This window comes from Lepisosteus platostomus, chromosome 9 (assembly GCF_059453375.1).
Source record: "Lepisosteus platostomus isolate fLepPlt1 chromosome 9, fLepPlt1.hap1, whole genome shotgun sequence".
Lineage (NCBI taxonomy): Eukaryota > Metazoa > Chordata > Actinopteri > Semionotiformes > Lepisosteidae > Lepisosteus > Lepisosteus platostomus.
The window spans coordinates 9,956,969-9,977,904 of record NC_142619.1 but is presented as its reverse complement, the minus strand read 5'-3'; the positions used below and the strand labels follow the sequence as shown (position 1 = coordinate 9,977,904).

Here is a 20,936-nt window from a genome sequence, read left to right as displayed (position 1 = left end):
ATAATGAATGTGTACAGTACATTAGAACACTTTACCTGTTATTAATAACACACAATAAATAATTAGCAGAGCATCATTTGCTACCATAGTGCCAGGAGATGACAGTGTTAAAAATGTCATTTATATAGTAAGACCCCAATGTAAGGTGTTTCTAGATGTCAAAGTGCAGTAACTGTTTGGGTGACTGCAATCGTTAAGATGCAAAATGCCAAAGATTTGGAGCACAACTCATACTGAAATTGTGTAATGTTTTAACTGGAAGGGTACTACTCGATGCTTGTAATAATACGGAAACATTATCCTATCTTGTATACACCTGAGTATAATACAAAGTAAGGCAATATCAAAATCTAGTGTAGTGTACTATGTATGCTCTTGTTTTCAGGTTAAGGGTTAAAATTGGGTTTTTGTTTTACATGTGGTCTCTCATGTTAATGATGGAACATTGGCAAAAAGAGCATTTAGTTTTATAACTTCAATTATCATTATGTTATGGTAAACATCTAAACCTGAAATAATTTTTCTGGTTTATTGCATTGTTTCAGGTGATGTGAACACATTTCACTCACACTGTCTTCACAGTGTACTGTGATACATGGAATCATGGATAAGACCAGTTATATTAGACCAGTACCCAGACTTGTATGACAAAGGCCTGTTCTGCTCTAATTTCATAGAAACACTATATTCCCTCGAAGTTTGCCTGTTTACTATGAGTGACTGTAGGTATAGATCTTCCTTACATGTTTTTTTTTATCGGTAACATTTAAAAGTGTTATTAAATATTAGTTATATCAAATTATTTCTATAGCAGTTCATATTGAAATAAGTCAAAATATTTTTTTCAATACAGTACAAACTAGATCTGGATCTTTGTTGTTTTGCTGGCATTCTACAGAGAACTTTTTTACTGAAAAACAAATACTGTCTGAAGATCACTGAATTGACCTGAAGATTATTGAAGTAATGGTGTAGAATGGAGGAATAAAAAACAGCAAGTGCAACAGTTTAATGTACTGTAACCAAGGTCTGCCTTTCTTGGGTACAGAAATCACCCAAAACTCACTTTTCACTTCAGAGGTAATACAAGTGACGTTGCCTACTTACTTTTGAGTTTATAAAGGCAATTTCAAGAAAAGGTTTAAAGTTGGGTCTGAAATGCCAATGCCTTCGTTTTTATGAACCAACTGCAATAACTAAACGTTTGATGCCTCATTTGTATCGCAGTGCAGAAGCAAATGGAATTGAGCCATCCCTGGACACAGTATGATAAATTCAGTCATTTTTTGTTTTTCTCTTAATGGAGCGGAAGAATCACAGTGTAAACACGCAAAACACTTTCCCTTCCACACAGTTCCCACTTAGGTGTCCAGCTGGCTGTCAAATGGGATAACAGGAACACTGTTGCTATAGTAACTCAGCCTTCACCTAGGCCTGCTCTTATTCAAATGTCAGCAAGGCCTGTGTATCTCCCCAAAGAGAGGCTAAATAGATATTAGTTAGGAAAACATCAGAGGGAGATGTTACTAAATTCCCTCTTGTGCATTAAGTACTATAGACAAAATAGGATTTGTGAGTGCCTAAAACATTTGCAATAGCCACAAGCATCAAATACAACCGAATGCTCCATTAAAACTTTCATTTAACATACTGTATAACTTGATCTACTTGGTTCTTCTGTCAATTGTTTTATTTAAAATGTAGTAATTAAAACATTTTACATAGTTTCCTATACACCTTAGAAAACAAGAATCTGATGTTACACACAAAGAGAGGCCAATCGCCTTAAGTTTGTGCATTAATACTAATGCAATAATAACTAATACAGGAGGACACTTACTTTATTATCCAATGAACCGCAGCACCTGCTTGCTGATGTTCACCAGCTATCTTCCACTAGATAGGAATTCAGGTAAAGCAGTAAGAAACTACTTCACCAACTAAATTAACTGGGAATGGTATGTAGGTAGGTCAACTTGTGAACCTGTCAAGATGATGGGATTAGTAACCCTTACTCCTCTAAACTTCCATTGAGCTGCAATACAAAAAAGGAGCAAGTCCACAAATCTCTATCTAACAATTTGGCTTTTTACTTCCTAACTAAAACCAGACTAGGAAAAATACTAGTAATAATTATCTTGGAGCGCCAATAATTTTCCATTTCAAACCAATGATCTTGCAAAGGTTTGTACCCTTTTCTTTCTTTAAGTGTAAAATCCAAGTCTTCAGTACACCCACCTAAGTCTCAATACATAAACAAACCACTCTGGTACACACAGACCTTAATTGACACCATCTATTATATTCTCAGTTAACTCAGAGACTCCTTCAATTTGCCAACAAGGAAACCTACTGTACAGGTAGTTCTAGATAGACTCCTTGGACTAAACAAAACAAAACAAAACAAAACAGATAGGAAATTTGAAGAGGGAAAGACTAATCAATATCATTGGCCCACAATAGCCTAAATCTCTATAACTTTACCCTATACTCTGTCAGAGGACTTATATATCTTTGTAAGGTTGGTATTAATCAAAAGCACACTTCTAATGACAGCACTTATATTAGCAGCAGCAATATCACCCTGCAACTCACAACTGGTAACCCACTGTAGCAGAGCAGATGTGAGCCTGGTCAGTACCTGGATGGGAGACCTCCTGGGAAAAACTAAGGCTGCTGCTGGAAGGGGTGGTAGTTGGGCCAGTAGGGGGTGCTCATCCTATGGTCTGTGGGTCCTAAAGCCGCAGAATAGTGATGGGGACATTATACTATAAAAAAGCGCCATCCTTATGTTGAGATGCAAAACCAAGGTCCTGACTCTCTGTGATCATTAAAAATCGCAGGGCGTTTCTCAAAAACAGTAGGAGTGTTACCATGGCGTCCTGGCCAAATTTCCCATTGGCCTTTACCAATCATGGCCTCCTAATAATCTGAAACTATGAATTGGCTCCGTCATTCTGTTCTCCCCACTGATAGCTGATGTGAAATGAGTTTACATCATCCAGGTGGGATGCTGCACATCGGGGGAGCATAATTAATATTATTATTGAACCCATAAATACTGTCTTTTCCAGAAAATCTTAAATAAAGCTGCTCAGGTCTAATAAGCCACTCGACAAGAATCAATTTAAGGCCTTCCAGTGTCCTAGGATAGAGCCATATTTGTGACAAACACATGAGTCAAGCCTTCAATGGCAGACACGAAAAAAAAGCAGCAAAAGCAAGACATTTCACACCAGGCTTTATTAATAGAAATATATTTAGAAAGAAAGACACGAGTTACTGATTTCAAGTGGGTCTGAGTTTTTTTTCCTTGTAGAGTACATTGTGGATCAAGTCTCTGACGGCATTGGTATCATCAGGCTCTGTTAAGACAAAGAAAGAGAAACACAGTTAGGCTCTTGAACCATCTTCAGTTGTCCATAGGGTAATGTACTGTAGGCTTTCGTTTACATACCTCTACCATGTTCCATTAAATATGTTTAAGGTGAATTTGCAGCACAGACTTATAGATGTACTGTGAAGTGAATTTGCCATTTTTCTGACTAGTACATAACCAGCACAGCCAGTTTTTTTCCCAGATGACATAAGGAAGCATGTCACTGTAGTTGAAGTAAAACTCTTCCTCTCCTTCTTCCCTTACCAGTTTATTCTCCTACAACTTTTAAAACATGCAGTTCATGGAAAATTAAATAGGATGTTTCAGAACAGAATTAGAAGTAATTATCTCAAATTGAAATTTTAATCACCTACATTTTGGAAATAGAGCTTAATGTTAAAAAGCTTAACGTAAATGATATGCTGGGTCCAGAACCACAGATGCAGATTTCTCCTTGTCTGGTCCTGCCTCTATGCCTCCCAGTAAATGATTGTAGAAGCCACAGTCTGCACCCAGGGTCCTACAATGCATTTGTGCCAGACAACCTGAAACCTAGACGCCCTCTCAAGTGCAGAATTACAGACACTCAGTCTATAAGAAGAACTAGTATTGCATTATTCATGAATAATGTCTGCGTCATTTGACAGATAATTCGGCTGCAAACAATAATGATACCACAGTATATGTAACATGTTATATCATTTCAGAAATGTTTTCATAATGCATAATACATTTAAGTCATCTTATACATTTTATAACTTTTAAAGGCAAAATTAAGACAATGGGCAGAACCTTTATGAACATTTGACAGTTCCAACTGCAACTTATGCATGTACAGTACGCATGTAAATTAAAATCCTCAGAATGTCAGTAAACTTTATTAACACAGAGAATACCTTAAGCATTGCAAAAAATACAAATGTTTCAGTGATTTGTCTTGAAGAAAGACAACAATATTTGTATATTTACATATTTTTCACTCTCCTTTAAGCAATGGTTTAGTGTTTGTTATTATTGATGTTATTTTCAATGGGCTGTCTTTTGTTCCTCTTACTGTACATTTTCTATACTCACGATTGTAGAAGCAAACACACAAATAGACATCTAATTAAATTTGCTGATGACACAGCCCTGGTCAGGCTATTAAGGGACTTTGCTAAATGGTGTGAACAGGAGCTGACCATTGATTTTATGAAAAATGCAACACCCCTCCAACCTCCTGTAATTAATGGTCAGGCTATAGAAATTGACAATGACTACAAGTACTTGGGACTGGTCATAGGCAAAAACCTTAGCTGGGTCAAATGCTGCAACATAATTTATAAAAAAGGACAACAGAGACTCTTTAAGCTATTACAAGATACATAGAACCATCCTAACACTTTTCTACAACTCTTTTATTGAAAGCGCCTTAACATACTGTCTCATTTGCTGGTTTGGTAACGTCACTACAATTGATTGTAATAGGCTTGAACATTAAGTAGCAAATTAACTGGGGCAAATCAAATCACCTTAAATATCCTCTACAAACAGAGGGTGGCAATGAAAGTAATGTGTCTCAAATCATGAGTTTCACTAACGGTGCTGAACCTGAACCTTCAGACCTGTTGCATCCTGTGGCTACGCAGTTTTGCTGATAGGAGAGAATAAAGTAATTTCAGAACAGCATAAGCTTTTAAGTCCTTCACACATAAAGTAAAGGCACTAGAGAAAGTACAGTACAAATGTGCAAAAATGACTTAATAATTTAAACAAGTCAAGACTATACAGGGGAAAATAATATTTTAAAAAAGCACTGCACATTGGGAAAGAGAACACAAATCCATTAACCATGTTTACATTAACAAATGATGTTAAATGGACTGAGAATGCTTCCCAGGCATAAATATGAATAGATATTTTTAAACATTTTTCTGCCCAGCAGCAGATGTACAACCACGGAGAATCATGCACACTAGCAGAAGCATTATGAGAACAGGATATGATGCATGGCGTGTTACTGATAAATGTATACTATTCAAGTAATGCCCTTTGATTGCCTAAAAATGATAGTTTAGTATGGATACCTGCCTACCTTCCATGGATGCTATCTGTGCTGTAAGGCACTATTGAAGTAGAAGTATTGTTGCATGTTTACCTGGGAGACACCAGTGGTCCTCGCTATCAAATCAAATCTGATCTAAGCCTCAACCAGGGAAAATCAACTAAGAATAAAATGGATTCTGCCTGCTCCCGTGTCAGTGGCTCTGATACAGTTGTCGACTAGGCAGGAGAGATCAAACACAGAGAATAACTTAAATGTGACAGCAGAAAAAGTGGCTGAAAGTGCTGCTTCAAGGCAGGCTCACAGCTAACAGCCCTGAAATGATCAGCAGGTTGAGAGAAAACGATCGAGAACATATGGGAAGAAAACTCCAAGAGGAGAGGCAACAGTTGGGTGAGAATGCCTCTGTAAGAGATACTGATGCCATCCTGCAGTAGGAGCAGGACAGAGAGACAAGTGAGGATAGACCATGATGCCACCACAGACAGGAGATGGCAGCTGAGGGATGTCAATGTCTTGATAAACAAGCAGATGGGTTTCTTCCTTATGACAGAAGGACGTGTGAAGGGGTAGGTAGCAGCAGGAGAGGGAGAGAAGAGAAAAACATTTGCTGAGAGATTGAAGGACTAAGTTACAGAAGCAGACACAGAGGGCAATCACCCAAAAGAGTTTGCAGTGGAAAAGACTACAGAAAAAGTTTGAAAAGCTGATTGTTTTCCCTTTTCCTGAAAGCCCCGATAAATCCGGGAAAAGAGATGGAACAGAGAATGAGGGGGCCGTTGGGGATCTGATGTATCAAAAGATGGAGTTGTCTAAGACAAGAAAAGATTCCACCTGTCAAGTCTAAATGAAGTGGGCAGCAAAGAAGCCTGGACAAACCAGTGTAAATCCCAGTCTCATTTTATACACTCTGTAAGGATATAAGAATTTGATCTACAACCCCAGATAGGGTAACTGACAAAGCAGGTCAAAGAGAAACCAGTAAAAGAATCGTCTATATGCTCAGGAAAGCTCCCTTCAAAACTCTTAAGATGACACATTATTGCAGAGTCTTCATTGATTCTACTGTAATCCCAGGTCACACAAAACTTCACAGAAATGGGGTATTGGTGGGGTATTGTATGTCACAGGCCCACATATTAAATCTCTGGCTAGCACCCCCCACAAATATTTGAATTACATGTCAATGCCCATGACAGAGGAGATCTGGCATGATGCTCACTCTCCTTATGCGGGTGCAAGTGGAGATTCAGGTGCATTTTTAATTCCAAATTATAAGGTTTCAAAAAGAATAAACAGTTTGTTATTCAAAACTTAAAGGAGAATGCAGCTTAAAATTTATAATTGGCAAATGATATTTTTAACTGTCTGCCAGAGGCAGGAATATTCCCTCCCTGCTGCCTAAATGTAATTTGGATTTTCTTTTAAATTTAATTAAATTTGAAAAAATGAGAAAATCATTCATGCAAACTTTCATCTCCAGTTAAAATACTACATTAAACTTATGCTTCCTGCTTTCAACAATACTTTAAACTGAACTTCAAAGGTACAAGGCATTTCAATAAAATCTGTAATTATTAACAACCAAGCAATGGATAATTTTGATTGGATTAAAGACAATACCAGGTAATTTTATAGTGAAGTAATTCTCAATTCAAGGAAATGCAGTGACTGTGACAGATAATGGCATAGAAAATAATCAATATAAATTCATTTCTTTGGGTTGTCTCACTCAAGCATGTCACCTAATAAAATCAGTTTTTTTTTTAAATCGGTGCTGAAATAAAAGCACAAAACAAGACCGTCTTGCTCAAAAGGAGTGGGAAAATGGCTAAATAAATAAAACACACCCATAACAGAAAAGGCTCATTATTTGCTTTCAATACTCTCCAACACAAAATGGTTCACCAGCTGGTTTCCCTTGACAGCTGTAATAGGGTCATTAATTCAGGTCCTGTCACTCCTGGGCAGATTCACCATCTGTCATGCACTGAGCAGGCAAGAAACAATGAATCCAGCATCTTTGCCCAGTTAACGCCCACTGTGTGTGACCAGGGCACACACACCAACCATGATGCCTTGGTCTAAAGGTGTTTTCATGTCTGCTGTTAATTTCAGTACTCAGATTACAGTTTTATACACATCTGTTAACTGAATGTTAATCAAGGCTGAGGGGTAATGTCATTCCTGTTAGAAAGTTAATTTTGACTTTATGCGATCTCTTCCATAAAAAAAAATATTTTCAGACTTAAAATTATAATATAAAAATCAGCAGCATGCAGCACTGGGACCCTGGGTTCAATTCTGATCCTGAGGCGCTCCCTGGTGATGTTTGTATATTCTCCCCATATTCATGTGGGTTTCCTCAAGATGCTCCAGTTACCTCCCACAATCCAAAGACATACTGCTAGGTTATTTGGCTTTTGGAAACACTGGCCCTGGTGTGAGTGTGTGCGTGATTGTGTCTGGCTGTGCCCCACCTTGCACCCATTGTCATTAACAGTCAAATACTTGTAAAATACTAACAAGGAAAAACTTTCCACAAACTTGATGTTGTTTGGTGTTTGACATTCATTGGGACTGAGAACCGACAGGCACATCCTGATTTGCATTGATCCTCTGTTTCCAAACAAAGAATAAAGCAAGTTATCACACATGAATTATTAAAATCTTTTGCAAATGAGATAAAGATCAAGGACCCTGATTCCAAAAGCATTACTTCCCTTGAGCTGAGGTAGCTAAACACTGCCCAAAGAGCAAGACTGTCTCCTGGTAAAGGCAGATGAAGACCCAAATGATGTTGTCCATATTGGGACAAATGACACTGGCATAAACAACACTCTAAGAAAAAGAAAAATACCATAGAAAAAAACATGAAAGAGAAGGACATAATCAGTAGTTTCTTAGGAATCCTGCCTGCACCATGCCAAGATCATGAAGAACTGTAGTTTTGTTTTTAATCTTTAAACATAACACGTCTGAGTGCTGAAGAAACCTTTCTACGGCAAAGACTAATTCAAGAGACAAAGTGGATTACACCTCAATGAGATGGGTAAATCTCAGAGTTATGGAAGAGAGTTACAGGTACTAGAAGCACTTAAGATAAACCATCAGGGTCTTGTGGTACTCAACCAATCGTGCATTAGGTTAATCTATTAACAAAACAGCAACAGTCACTCATGGTAGGCTAATACTGACTGAAAAAAACAGTAAATAGTAAAAAATACAGACAAAACAGAACCCAGTATTTATAGACAGGTAAGCTATACTATTTAACTTTGGTTCCTCATAAAAAATAGGGAATATTTTTGTGACTTTGAGCAATAAACTCAGCACTCTAGTAACAATGTTGTGCATGTTAGGTAATCAAACTCATATCAGACAAAGGCTTTTACTAAAAGAGCTACAGTACAGTACTTAGGAGCCTCCTTTAGAAGCAAGCTTTGATTCCCAATGAAATCATACTGTTATACAAGTTATTGGTATAGCAGTTTAATAAGAAAATCTGTTTGATGTTCTACAAATAGGACGTATCATTATAAAATAACACAAAAGGTAAGGCAAGGGAATTAATGATCATAGTCTTTCAACATCAACAATGGCTGGCTCTTCTACCATCCATTAACAGCCCTTCACAGTCATTGTTACTTGTACATAAATCCCTCTCAAAATGCTTATTAAAACTTTATTTGAGGAACATCACCGTTTGTTCAGTGACTTGTCTAAGAGATCATCAAGAAAAATCAAACTCTGTGTGCACGCACTGTCATTCTCCCTCGGATGGAAACAAAGAATCACATTCTAATTTTGTTTTTGTCAAAATCAGATGCAATTATTCAGCCTCAGAGTACGGATCCTTTTCTAAGAGCTTGGATTTCATGTGAGACAAAAGCAATACATTAAACACAGTGTTCCTAAAGACTCATGCATGCTAGTTTCTTTTTCTCATCCTCCAACTAGGTCACTCAGCGCTCTAGTCCCCTAAACAGCCTGCAGGAGAAGCAGCGAGTAACGCAAAGCACATCTGACATGACCTTTCATGTAAAGAGCTATCAGCATGCCGCTTCAGTTCAGCTCCTTTCCCAGATTTCCTAGTAAACACGGCTGCGGTGAACGGGGTCAGGATTTACATCACGGGCTATGTGCACTGCTAGGCTCTTCACTCACACAAAGCTGGATGTTCACTAAACAAGGAAACCAAGCAAACAAATTCTAATTGTCACTACTGTATATTCCTTATAATAAATGAATATGGCTCTTTTTAACCAGTCATGGCTGGGACTAGCCTGTATTCAGAGCTAAGAACACTGTTTCCGTAAGACTGAGGAGACAAAATTCTTGGTAGAGTAAGAAGTACTTCTTCCCTTCTAAAAAAAAGCTTCATTAAAATTCTAAAATTATGTTTTTGTCAGTCATGTTTCTGTATTTTACACATGCACAATTTCTTTCACTGTTACTATATGAGTTTTTCTACTGTAGAAAATGCAGTTACTCTTTCATAATAGAACTGCACGTTCCTACCACCTTGTTGTTGAAGCCAGAATAAAACTGAGTAATAAATCACTTTCCATCCAATTATATTTTTCCAGATGTATATAACAGTGCTAATATGGACCAGAGTGCATACTAGATCACTTTATTTTTTTTAAATGGAAGTGATTTTCTCCTCAGTACAAGCCCCTGAAAAATATAATAGACAAAGCAAAAAATATTTACAGAACAGCATTTAATTAATTACAGTTCAGCTTAAATGAAACACTCTTCTTCTAAACAAAATTATGCAACTAATTCTGGAAACAGAACTAGACATTTTACCCACAACTGTACCAACAATTATAAATAACTGGTCCACTTAGAGGCATGGGACTGGGTAGGCAGAAATATTCTTCCCACACTTGTCAGCTTGGAGACATTCCTCAGGTTCTCCAGAGCCACCTGTGACACCTCCAGATCAGTCTAAACATGCAGACAAGAACAGATGGAATTTGTTCTGTCTGTCATTCTTCACTAAAGCACTGCTGGGTCATGTCAGCCTAGCCTGCTATCCTCTCCTTCAGACATCAGGGTATTTTAACTGCCTGCTCCCACATGTCCCCATTGTGAATGAATGATTGTTAATGAGAAAAAGATAAAAAAAACAAAAAGATATATCCATATTATATTAAACGTATCTTTTAAGTCACAACCTAAATGCTTAAACTGAAGACTTCTAGGGGTAAGATATGTAACATTAAACAAAAGTTAAGTGAACAAAAACTAAACAAATACGTTGACTGTTAACCTTCTGAGACCTCCACAATTTGGTCCAACACCTGACTTCCTAATTAATTAATCAGCTGATGTTTTTACACTTTTTCATGTGTGTTTGCCGTTTTCAGTTTATAAATTATTGAGTCATATGTTTGCTATACTGTGCTATGATCATGAAGGAATGAGAAAACTTTTTTTCTCTCAGTCATACTGACCTTCATTATCTAATACTTTACAGTTAACATGATAATTATATTTTCCCTTTTGTAATTATTTTTGGATATTACTGAGGTTATTACCTCTGACTGACTGCAGCATACACCTCCACCTGTTTGACTTGTAATTCTGTTTTATGTTTGTTTGCCATGTAAACTTGTTTAAACTGTAAAAAGTTTAAACTGAGCAATTTGATTTTTAAGCTTTATTAGTTACCAATAAAGCTCCCAGCAAATGACCATTTATTCGTTTTAAAAATAATTGAAAATATATTTTTATCTCAGGTCTTCTATTTTAGCCTTTCACTTTATCTTTACTCTTCAAAAATAAAATTCCTGTGTAGTTAAGGGAGAAAGAGGATGTGAGTAGACTCCCCACACATGCCCTCCCCTCAGAGCCATTGAACATTTTGACATGATGCAGGCTCCATACCTTAAAGAAGTGTTAGCCACAGTCAGAACAGTGGTGCATCTTTCTCACCACATGAAGAGGAGGCTACATTTCAGGAAGCCTACAGTTCCTGAACAGGTGGCTGATCAGGAAGAGAAGGCTGATGAAGGCCAGCCCTAACCTAGAAGTAATTGGCCAGCTCTACTCAGCAACTTCTTCTAGAGCCATATACAGTATTCTATTCTATTTCTTCCTTCTATTTCCATTAATGGCTTTTGTGAAATAACTTCACCATGACATTTTTTCCTCTTTGTGAAGAGTCCTAATAATAAAACCAAAAAAATGCAGCCAACTCCTGTGTCTGAGTATTTTAAAATCACTAAAGTAAAAAAAGGCAGCAGTAAAAATCACTTGGTTTACCAAGTTAATGCGTAAACTGAATTATGTTTTGTTTTGTATATCTTCAGTAAAAGCAACTAACAGAATCAGATTCCCTTGGCTATGCCTCTGAACTGCCAATCTACTGAATGCATGCTATGGTCCCACGTTATTGCACCCCCACAAAAGAACAGATGTCATTTTTAGCACACTTTATTTATATCCATGTCACTTTCAGAAGGTATCACCCTTCCCACACTATTTTCTCAAACAAGTGTGAGACAATTCACCGGCTTAATTCAACAGTCATCAATGATCAGGGAGAGAGTTGTTCACACTACACAGATTGTTGCACATCACAGGGCTCAAACCTTATTGCTGCTGCCCACACTGTTAACATGGAGTAAACAGTGATCTGACTCTCGTACACCACACAGGTATCAGTAACACAGGCATCAGCTACATCACACACAGATACTGTAGGTTCTGCACAGCATAAGGGTCAAGGTTGTTGTATTGTGTTATATTATCACATAACAAATGCCTTGGGGGAAAGCTGGTCAAAGAAGCCTTTACAGGCCCCTTTCAAAAATATTATTTTTAAAAAGTGAAAAAAAAAACATTTACCAATGAACACGACTAGAGTTTATTTTTGCAACGGTATTAATAAAAAAATCAAAGCGTTTTAATTTTTTTTAAAGAAAATTAGTAGCACATCAAGACAAGACAAGGACTTGACAGGGAAATATTATATCATAAATTCGCTGACAGCACCAGAGTGATTCACCAATGCCCACTACACCTGATGACGGCACATCAAATCACCAGCCATGACTACATGACTAAAAAGTTGCTGCACAAGTAATGCTCTCTGGGATCCTGGAAACCTGACAGGAACAACATGTATAGAAACTGCATCAAACTTAGCTGAAAGTAACTGCTAGGCAGAGAGACCTTACATATGTAAACCAAAATTCTGCCCAAGACTTCCTCTGCAATAAGATAAATTTTATGACAAACTCCCAATTATATTTTTACCTGATCACTAAAATAATACAGTTGGACGTTTGTCAACAGCATGAACGTCAATGGATTCTCAGTGTAGCAGCTCCAAAACACAGGTGAAGAGACTTTGTAAGTTTGTGCCCATATAAGTCTCAATTGAGATAGTTTTCCAAGTCCTGAGACTATATTCATGTAGAAGTGAACTTCAGCAAAATGCTAAGCAGAAGTCACTTCTCTCTTCCTGTGCCAACAAGACATCTTTTGGAACAGAGCCAGTGAATGATGACTAGACAAGCCAAAATACATATCAAGTGTTCTCAGTTTCAATATTTTAATAATCATACATTCAATTATCACATTCTTACACTTGAGAAGTAAGTTATTATTCCAAACATGTTTGATAAAGATTAATTCAGGAAAGTAATTGAACATTTCATAATTGAATATTTATTTACTTTTAAGAGTTTATGAATGCTGATGTTTGATATGGGCCTGATTATTCCAAGGTTACACTAAACCAAGTCTTAAAATCAATGGATTTTAACCCTATATTATTACTAGTACCGCATCTCCAGCAATCCTAAGAGATTCATCTGTCATTTGAGTGTCACAGATCAATCACAGCAGACTGATTCGTATATACACTTGTACTGGCATATTTTATGATTGTATTTAACAAAATTAAATATTGTATTTTTGGAAGACATATGTGTATATCACTGTGTATCATGATCAATTTCTCACTACTTACAGGTATTGCTTGTCCTGTCCCAATTTCAAATTATTTTAATTCAAACCAATAAATCATTGGATTTTACAACTTTCTCTGTTAATATTTGTCATCAGGGAGGTAACACAACCCTCAATGGGATTCCCCCCCCCCTTTGAATCACTGTATGTCATTCTTTATATCACCTCAGAAGTGAGAAACATGAGCTGACCGACAGAACCCTCCTTGATCATGCAAACCACTAACTCCAGTGGTTACATACAGTAGCACTTGAAGAAGGCCTAGGCTGAAAATGCTGATTCCAGCCTATGGGTTCAGTCCAGGCAGTTTCAATATGGGGACTGAGTAAGTGCAAAGTGTCTGCCCCGTGGCAGGGACCTTGTGAGGTAATTAAACAAACAGGACCAGGAAAATATCAAATGTACCAACCATATCAGAGGAAGACAGAACAAATCTACCACTGAAACCTATTAAAGACCTGGAAAGGTACTGATCAGTGAGAATAGCCAGACCCTGCTTATGGAAGTGAATGTGCTTCACTTCATGCACACTCTGTAGTTTTGACTGACTTATCAGAGGAACAGAGAGTGTCTACTTACAATTTCCTACAACACAATTCTACTGTGTTTTTTTCAACTTGCTTTTTCAAACATTGGGAGGATTCGGGGAATTACAAAATTACATTGATAACACCACCTCTCACTTAGTGCTGTTGTTCGTGAACCACTACACGGAGGCTACCAGACCTGAAATGCGGCAGGAAGTTGAAAAGATGTCAGAGTTCGACGTCACTAAAGAATGTTTTGACCTGGGGTTCAGCATCATTGTTCTCATCTCCAGACCTGAAGAAATCTGACATTTTTGTAATGACCTACAGAAGCTTAATGGGGTCTCTACAGTACATTTCATGCTAGTCCCATTAACACAATGGATTTGAGAGTCTGGGAAAGCCAACTATCTCAACACTACTGATCTCAAAAAAGGGCATAATCAAATTCCACTAGTACGAGACTAAGCCCAGGACTGCTTAACACCAATAGGGCTATACCAGTGTAAACACCTGCCTTTTGCCTTACATGGACCCACAGTTAGCTTTCAGCATGTGATGGACAGACTTTTACAACCCATGTGGCATATACTTCAGCCTGTGTTGAAGATGTGATATTTTTCACTGAAGAATGGATTACACCTCATCAGCACCATTAAAAGGTTTTTGACAGCCTGGAAATACTAGGTTAGCTGTATACTCACAAAAAAGTAGGATGAGGTCTGCCCATACCCAATATTCAGTCACATCTAACCACACATTGAGAAGGTTCAGGTCATTCAGGTTTGGTTAAGAGGGATAGCATGCTAACAGACCCTTACAGGTGTAGCGGCAATGCTTGTTAATAAGACAGAATTAAGTGTTGCTGTGCTTTCCCAAATGAGGCCTCATCTCTCCCTTCATCTCTGTGGTGCAGCCACAGAGAAACTATTCATGCAGGCTGATTTAAAGATGTTTTCCTTTGATAAGGGACAGCTCCCAGTACCTGTGTGTGTGCGTTGTTTGAGTTATCACATGGTTGGATTCTAAGGCCATCAAAAGAATCATTTTGTGATTTACTGCTACAATTAATAATTGTCCCAGTAAATGCCCAAACCCTACAGAACTGTGCCTTCAGAGAGCACACTACACAGGTAAGATAATGACACCTAACACCATTCATTGGATCACTGAGGTAGAATCCACATTAGCCAAGTACTGAGTTGAGAAATGGACTAGTGGTGCCTACTTTTTAATAAGCACTTCTTGCAGATCAATGCTTCACAGAAAAGGTTAGGAGCATCCTTATCACAGGTGAGAGAAGGGGGAGACCATCCTGTTTTCTACTTCAGAAGGAAAGTGTTACCCAAAATTAAATATTGTATTTTTGGTATTATTGTATTCAGGTATTATTTTTTTGAAATAAAACACATCCTGGTCACTGACCATGCTCCTGTGCATGAAGTTAAATAAGAAGAACACTTTGGTTACAAGAAGGCTTCTCAGAACATTACAGGCTTACCGGTTCACTGCTGAGTATTGTTCAGGAATCCCTTATGGTAATGCCAAAACTCTTTCTATGGTCCACTGCCTCAACCTGGTAGTTGGGGGTAATTGGGGGGAGAGGACTTGTGACAGCAAAACAAATGTTCCAAAAAGGCCTCCAAGCCCTCTTCATCATTACCAAGAAAATTGTTCTCCAGAATTCTTCACTGAAGGAATTAGGAAATAATTTTTCACACTGGAATTACAACAACACATACTGTAGGTTCTCTGCATTAAGGTAGGAAAATATTAAGGTGTAGTTTTGAGAAATGAGAGTTAATCTGAGGTGGATTTTTTGTCCTATATGAATGGAGTCTTGTAACATAGTGCTGTGGAATATAATTATTTTTCTCTGTCGAAATTGTTGGGGGTTTGAAATGTTTGAAACTATTTTGAAAGAGAATGGTCAGATCGCCTACATGGAACCAGGATGAACAGCACAGATAGGAAAGTTCTTGTCTCTGAACTGTCTTTAAAAGTAAATGTGATCCACAAGACCACAACACCATGGGGGGCGTATTTAGTGAACTTCTAGAAACACGATTCACAGAACTGTTAAATTGTAATGGCAAACTTCTCACAAATATTTATCTGAGAAATAATGTGAGAGACCATGTTGTTGCTACCACTAATATTTAAACACTGCATAATATATAGCAGAGCTACATTGAAGCCATGCATCTGTCATTAAACTGCTCTCATATACTGCCTCCTAACATAGAGCTAAGCTGTTACAGTGCTTTCTTCTACTATCCAGAATTTACACAATTTAAACATTTCAAATTCCAATTGACTATCATCTTCATGTACTATGACATAATAATGCAGAAATATGCATCATATTATGTATTATGTCAAGCATGTCAACATCATTCCATAATCCCTAGAATATGATGGGGTTTTACATTTTAATTTAAATGCAGAGAAATAAACATGTAAATTCTTACATATTTCCCAAGATATAAAGTGTAATAAAAATGTGATGTTTTCCAGAGACTGATCAGACTGAGTAAACAGCTAATTAGTGTTTCTGATGTGATGTGAAAACAGATTGCAAATTTGCAAGTTTTATTCACTACCAGATGAAAAACGTGTAGTTAACATATTTGTGAGTGGAAAAAATGTTTTCAGTTATGAATTAAGACAATGGTTTTGCTTTTATGATTTTTTTAAAAGATCTTTAAATTTATCTTCTCATCCTGTTCAAAATCACAGACAACAAAGTCTGTGACATGTTAGCAGATAATGATTATGGAGATCTCCAGAACAGACATTACTATTGATATTTATGTATCTACAAGTACTATGGTAACTAATACTTTAGTGACTGCAATACAACAATTATTAACTACGAAAACTGGCTAACAAGAATGCAAACAATGTTGCAGTAAACACTTTAAATATTGCTGCAATGTATTAATTTAAATCACATCCCATATGTAATGCTAGTAATAATTTAATTGGTAAATTATTAAATGGTAGATGGGCTAACGTTCAGGTGATTATATTAAATTTATCTCATTAGTTAGATTATCCTACATTATACCTTTGATGATATTAACTGAACAGTTACATACTCTACAGAAAATGTATTTACATGTTAATTAAATGTATTTGATTTATATATGAAAGGTCTAGGCATATTCTTCAGCAGATATATCCCTACAAACAAAGGCTACAAAGCAAGGCATCTTGATCAAAATTGTTAATTGTAAATCAGTGAAAACCAAGATACAAACCCAAGATACAAGATAAAAGGGTGTGGCCTTTGTCTGACTATTTCTGAGTCAGTGAGAGAAGTGACAAGACAGTAAAAAGCAAGCTCACAATCAATCTTCACCACTGAATTCCTTCTTGATTAACCAAAATCAGCTATTGAGCATTGAAGAGTAAAAATAAGGAAATAAGCTACATTTTCTTATTGGTAGAACAATTTACATTTTAAGTCAGTCAGTAAATGCGGATGCATTTTTGTCAGAAACCAAAGGTTGTCTTATTTTTAGCATAAATTGGATTTAGCTGATGAAAGCAACATGAACCCTTATAAAGACTGCTCATTTCTGAGGATGATGGGTGCTAAGATTTCACTATAGCACATGTTTCTGTGGTTTGTATTTTGTGTGTTTCCACTTGTCTAACAAATTCTTGTCATTTAAAGCTATTTATTTATTGCCTATAATAAATAAAGCTATTTATCATACATTGCCTATTTATTTCATCACCACCAAATTGTTCATGGAAAATTAAAGAAGCTACAGTACATGACCAAAGTTTATTTCCCTGGGCCACTGTGTGTGATTAATTTTATAAATTGCCTATAACAAGCTGGTATCAGGCTTTACTATTATTTAGAATTAAACATTTGACATAATGTAAAGCAACTATTAACTGACTAGTTCTTCTGTGAGAAATATTGATTCCATTACAATACATTGTATTAGTGTACTGTTTTATGTGTATATGATATGACATCTAATAACTTATTTTCTCATAAGAAGCCCTGTTTAAAACATATAATATGTAAACTTGATTGTGTTTTAACATTTAACCTTTTGTGATCAGTCTGAAGTATGTCCACTTCAAGCAACCATTCATAATTCTCATACATCAGCTGTGCTAGAGGACACTGCCATCTTTTTGTTGAGTTATACTGTATGATTTATATATGATCGCTGAGCTGGTTAGGTAATAAATGTTATTCACTCTTTATGTTTATAATTAGGAATAATTTTACAGGCACTGCTAATAATTGTTGAATTCACAGGTATTGTGGTATGCTATTCCATGGAGACACTACAATGAACATGAACATGCCACTACAGGTCACCAAAATGGGGCCTCTAATACTGTCACGAAGCATTTTTCAGGACCCTATGCAGCAGAATCCGGAGGGGGGTGAGACAAACAGGGGGAAAAAAGACTAGGATCGAGGCTGGAAGAAGAACAGGGAGGCGTGTCCAATGTGCGCTGGTGCTTGGGCGGGGTGAACAAGGTAAACAAGTCCGAAGCGAGTCCGTAAGAATATCCAAGGAAATGCAAATGTCCAGAGCCGGGTAATCCATCCTTGACAAACACGACAGAAGTTAAAAGCCAGAGCGGGATCCGGCGAAGGGTCGGGGGAAGAAAAAGGGAATAACGGGACCAGGCACCCCCAGTCCCGGACCCAGATGGTCAGGAGCCCCTCACTGGTAGGCGGGCTTCCAGGCGTCCATCTTCCAAAGCTGAGCCTGGAATGGTGGGGGCCTCTGGCTTTTAAAGGGAAGGGCTGGAACAGGATAAGGTGCGGGAAAATCAATACAAACAAGAAAGGGCTGGAACGCCCTTAAGTGGAGGGACTTATGATCGTGACAAATACTTATAGTCTCACAGGGTGAATATTATTCAATTATTGTATTATTTAATAAGAAGTTAGAGTGCATTTTCTCCCATGGGGTTAATTTCTGGTATGTTTGTGTATCAAAGATGCTTGCAGTGACAGTGGTGATTAGGGGTGGCTAGGTATTATTTAGGATTAGTGATCCTGGAATCAAGAGACTTAAACTGTAATATTGCAATTGGTAAAATAAAGCAAGCAAAGTTTGTGGCCAACGCCACAGCTTGTTCAGACTGTAGGAGCTCAGCAACTGCAGTGCAGACTGAATAGAAATGGATACAAAGTTGAGAGAAATTGTTCAGAGCAAAATAAGTAGAAGCAATAATAATTATATAATATTTATAACTAATATCGGTAGTAATGATAGAATATGTATATTAGAAAGTTATTGCTAAAAAGACATACTATTAATTCACTTTTTGAGCTGTCAAGAAGTAAAAAATGGTAATAATACAAGTAAATCTTAACCTACATCACTTATCTTTGATGTGGTGGAATACAATTTCCACTATGTCAAACAAAAAAACAAAATAATGAAGAACTGTGCATTTCATTATTGTGACTTACTGCCTTGCTCTGCAATGTGTTGCTGTTGTGGATGATAATAATAATAATAATAATAATAATAATTGCTTACACTTATATAGCGCTTTTCTGGACACTCCACTCAAAGCGCTTTACAGGTAATGGGGACTCCCCTCCACCACCACCAATGTGCAGCATCCACCTGGATGATGCGACGGCAGCCATAGTGCGCCAGAACGCTCACCACACATCAGCTATCAGTGGGGAGGAGAGCAGAGTAATGTAGCCAATTCATAGAGGGGGATTATTAGGAGGCCATGATTAGTAAGGGCCAATTGGAAATTTGGCCAGGACACCGGGGTACACCCCTACTCTTTTCGAGAAGCGCCCTGGGATTTTTAATGACCAAGTCAGGACCTCGGTTTTACGTCTCATCCGAAGGACGGCGCCTGTTTACAGTATAGTGTCCCCATCACTATACTGGGGCATTAGGACCCACATGGACCACAGGGTGAGCGCCCCCTGCTGGCCCCACTAACACCTCTTCCAGCAGCAACCTTAGTCTTTCCCAGGAGGTCTCCCATCCAGGTACTGACCAGGCTCACACCTGCTTAGCTTCAGTGGGTTGCCAGTTGTGAGTTGCAGGGTGATATGGCTGCTGGCTATATAATACAGTAATAAGATGAAGCCATACTGGATTTTAGCTTTGCAGTGTTATACAAAATGGAGTAACTAAGGGTGTACATTGAATTTTCTTCAAAGAGCTCTTATTACAGCACAGACATGTGCTGACCCAACAAATACAGTAAGTATTGTAACCATTATAATTTGTTCAGTTTTAATGCCTCAAAGTATACCATACAGTATATAAAGTAGAAAAAATAAATTATTATACAATGTTTAAAGTATACTGAGCATCTAAAACACTTATTCTATGCATGTATGCTTTTTTAAAAATAAAGTACACAGATCTTGGATACTGAATAAATGTTTTTGGTGTGATTTTGATTAATGGATCACTTATCACAGAGTATAATGCACTCAAGTGGCTTTGGCTGTTGCATAAGCACTAAATCACCTCATTAGTGAGAAAGTTAATTGGACACAGGTCATGAGGCGAATCATCTAGTTAAATGTCAAGCATGTTGAAAATGTAGGAAAAAAGCACAGAAAGGAATATGGTCTGATTATTAAGGTATCCATATATTTGTGCCATTGGGTGGACTACACTACACTACAGCCCATAATTTCTAACCTGGCAAGACATTACAGCTGGAGACAGTTCATCAATGATAGGCCACGATCAGGGAGAACACGAGGCATGGCACCTTGTCAAGATCAATAGGGAGGTCTATGTGTGATGGTCTGGCCAGGAGTGTCTAGTCACTATATACTGTAACACCATTTATAGTGATTGATAGGGGTTTGATTGCATCGTATTACACTGATCAAATCCTGGGACCACACTTGATGCAATTCCTACGGGCTCATCCTAACATTACCACATCTCACAAGGGCATGTTCTCAAGCTGCTTGTGTAACAGTGGCTTTCTTTTGAGAACAGAATGTGATACT

General features: G+C 37.5%; 1 protein-coding gene across 4 annotated transcripts in view; it reads right to left on the bottom strand.

The window, feature by feature from the left end:
• Positions 1-3,224: 3,224 nt before the first annotated feature.
• itfg2 (integrin alpha FG-GAP repeat containing 2) overlaps positions 3,225-20,936 on the bottom strand; it is a 70,541-nt gene continuing 52,829 nt past the window's right edge. For all 4 annotated transcript variants that reach the window (XM_088646877.1, XM_088646879.1, XM_088646876.1 and 1 more), the window contains one exon: positions 3,225-3,365. In XM_088646877.1, coding sequence (XP_088503003.1) covers positions 3,289-3,365 — 77 coding nt within the window. In that variant the 3' untranslated portion in view covers positions 3,225-3,288. The remainder of the gene's footprint in view (positions 3,366-20,936) is intronic.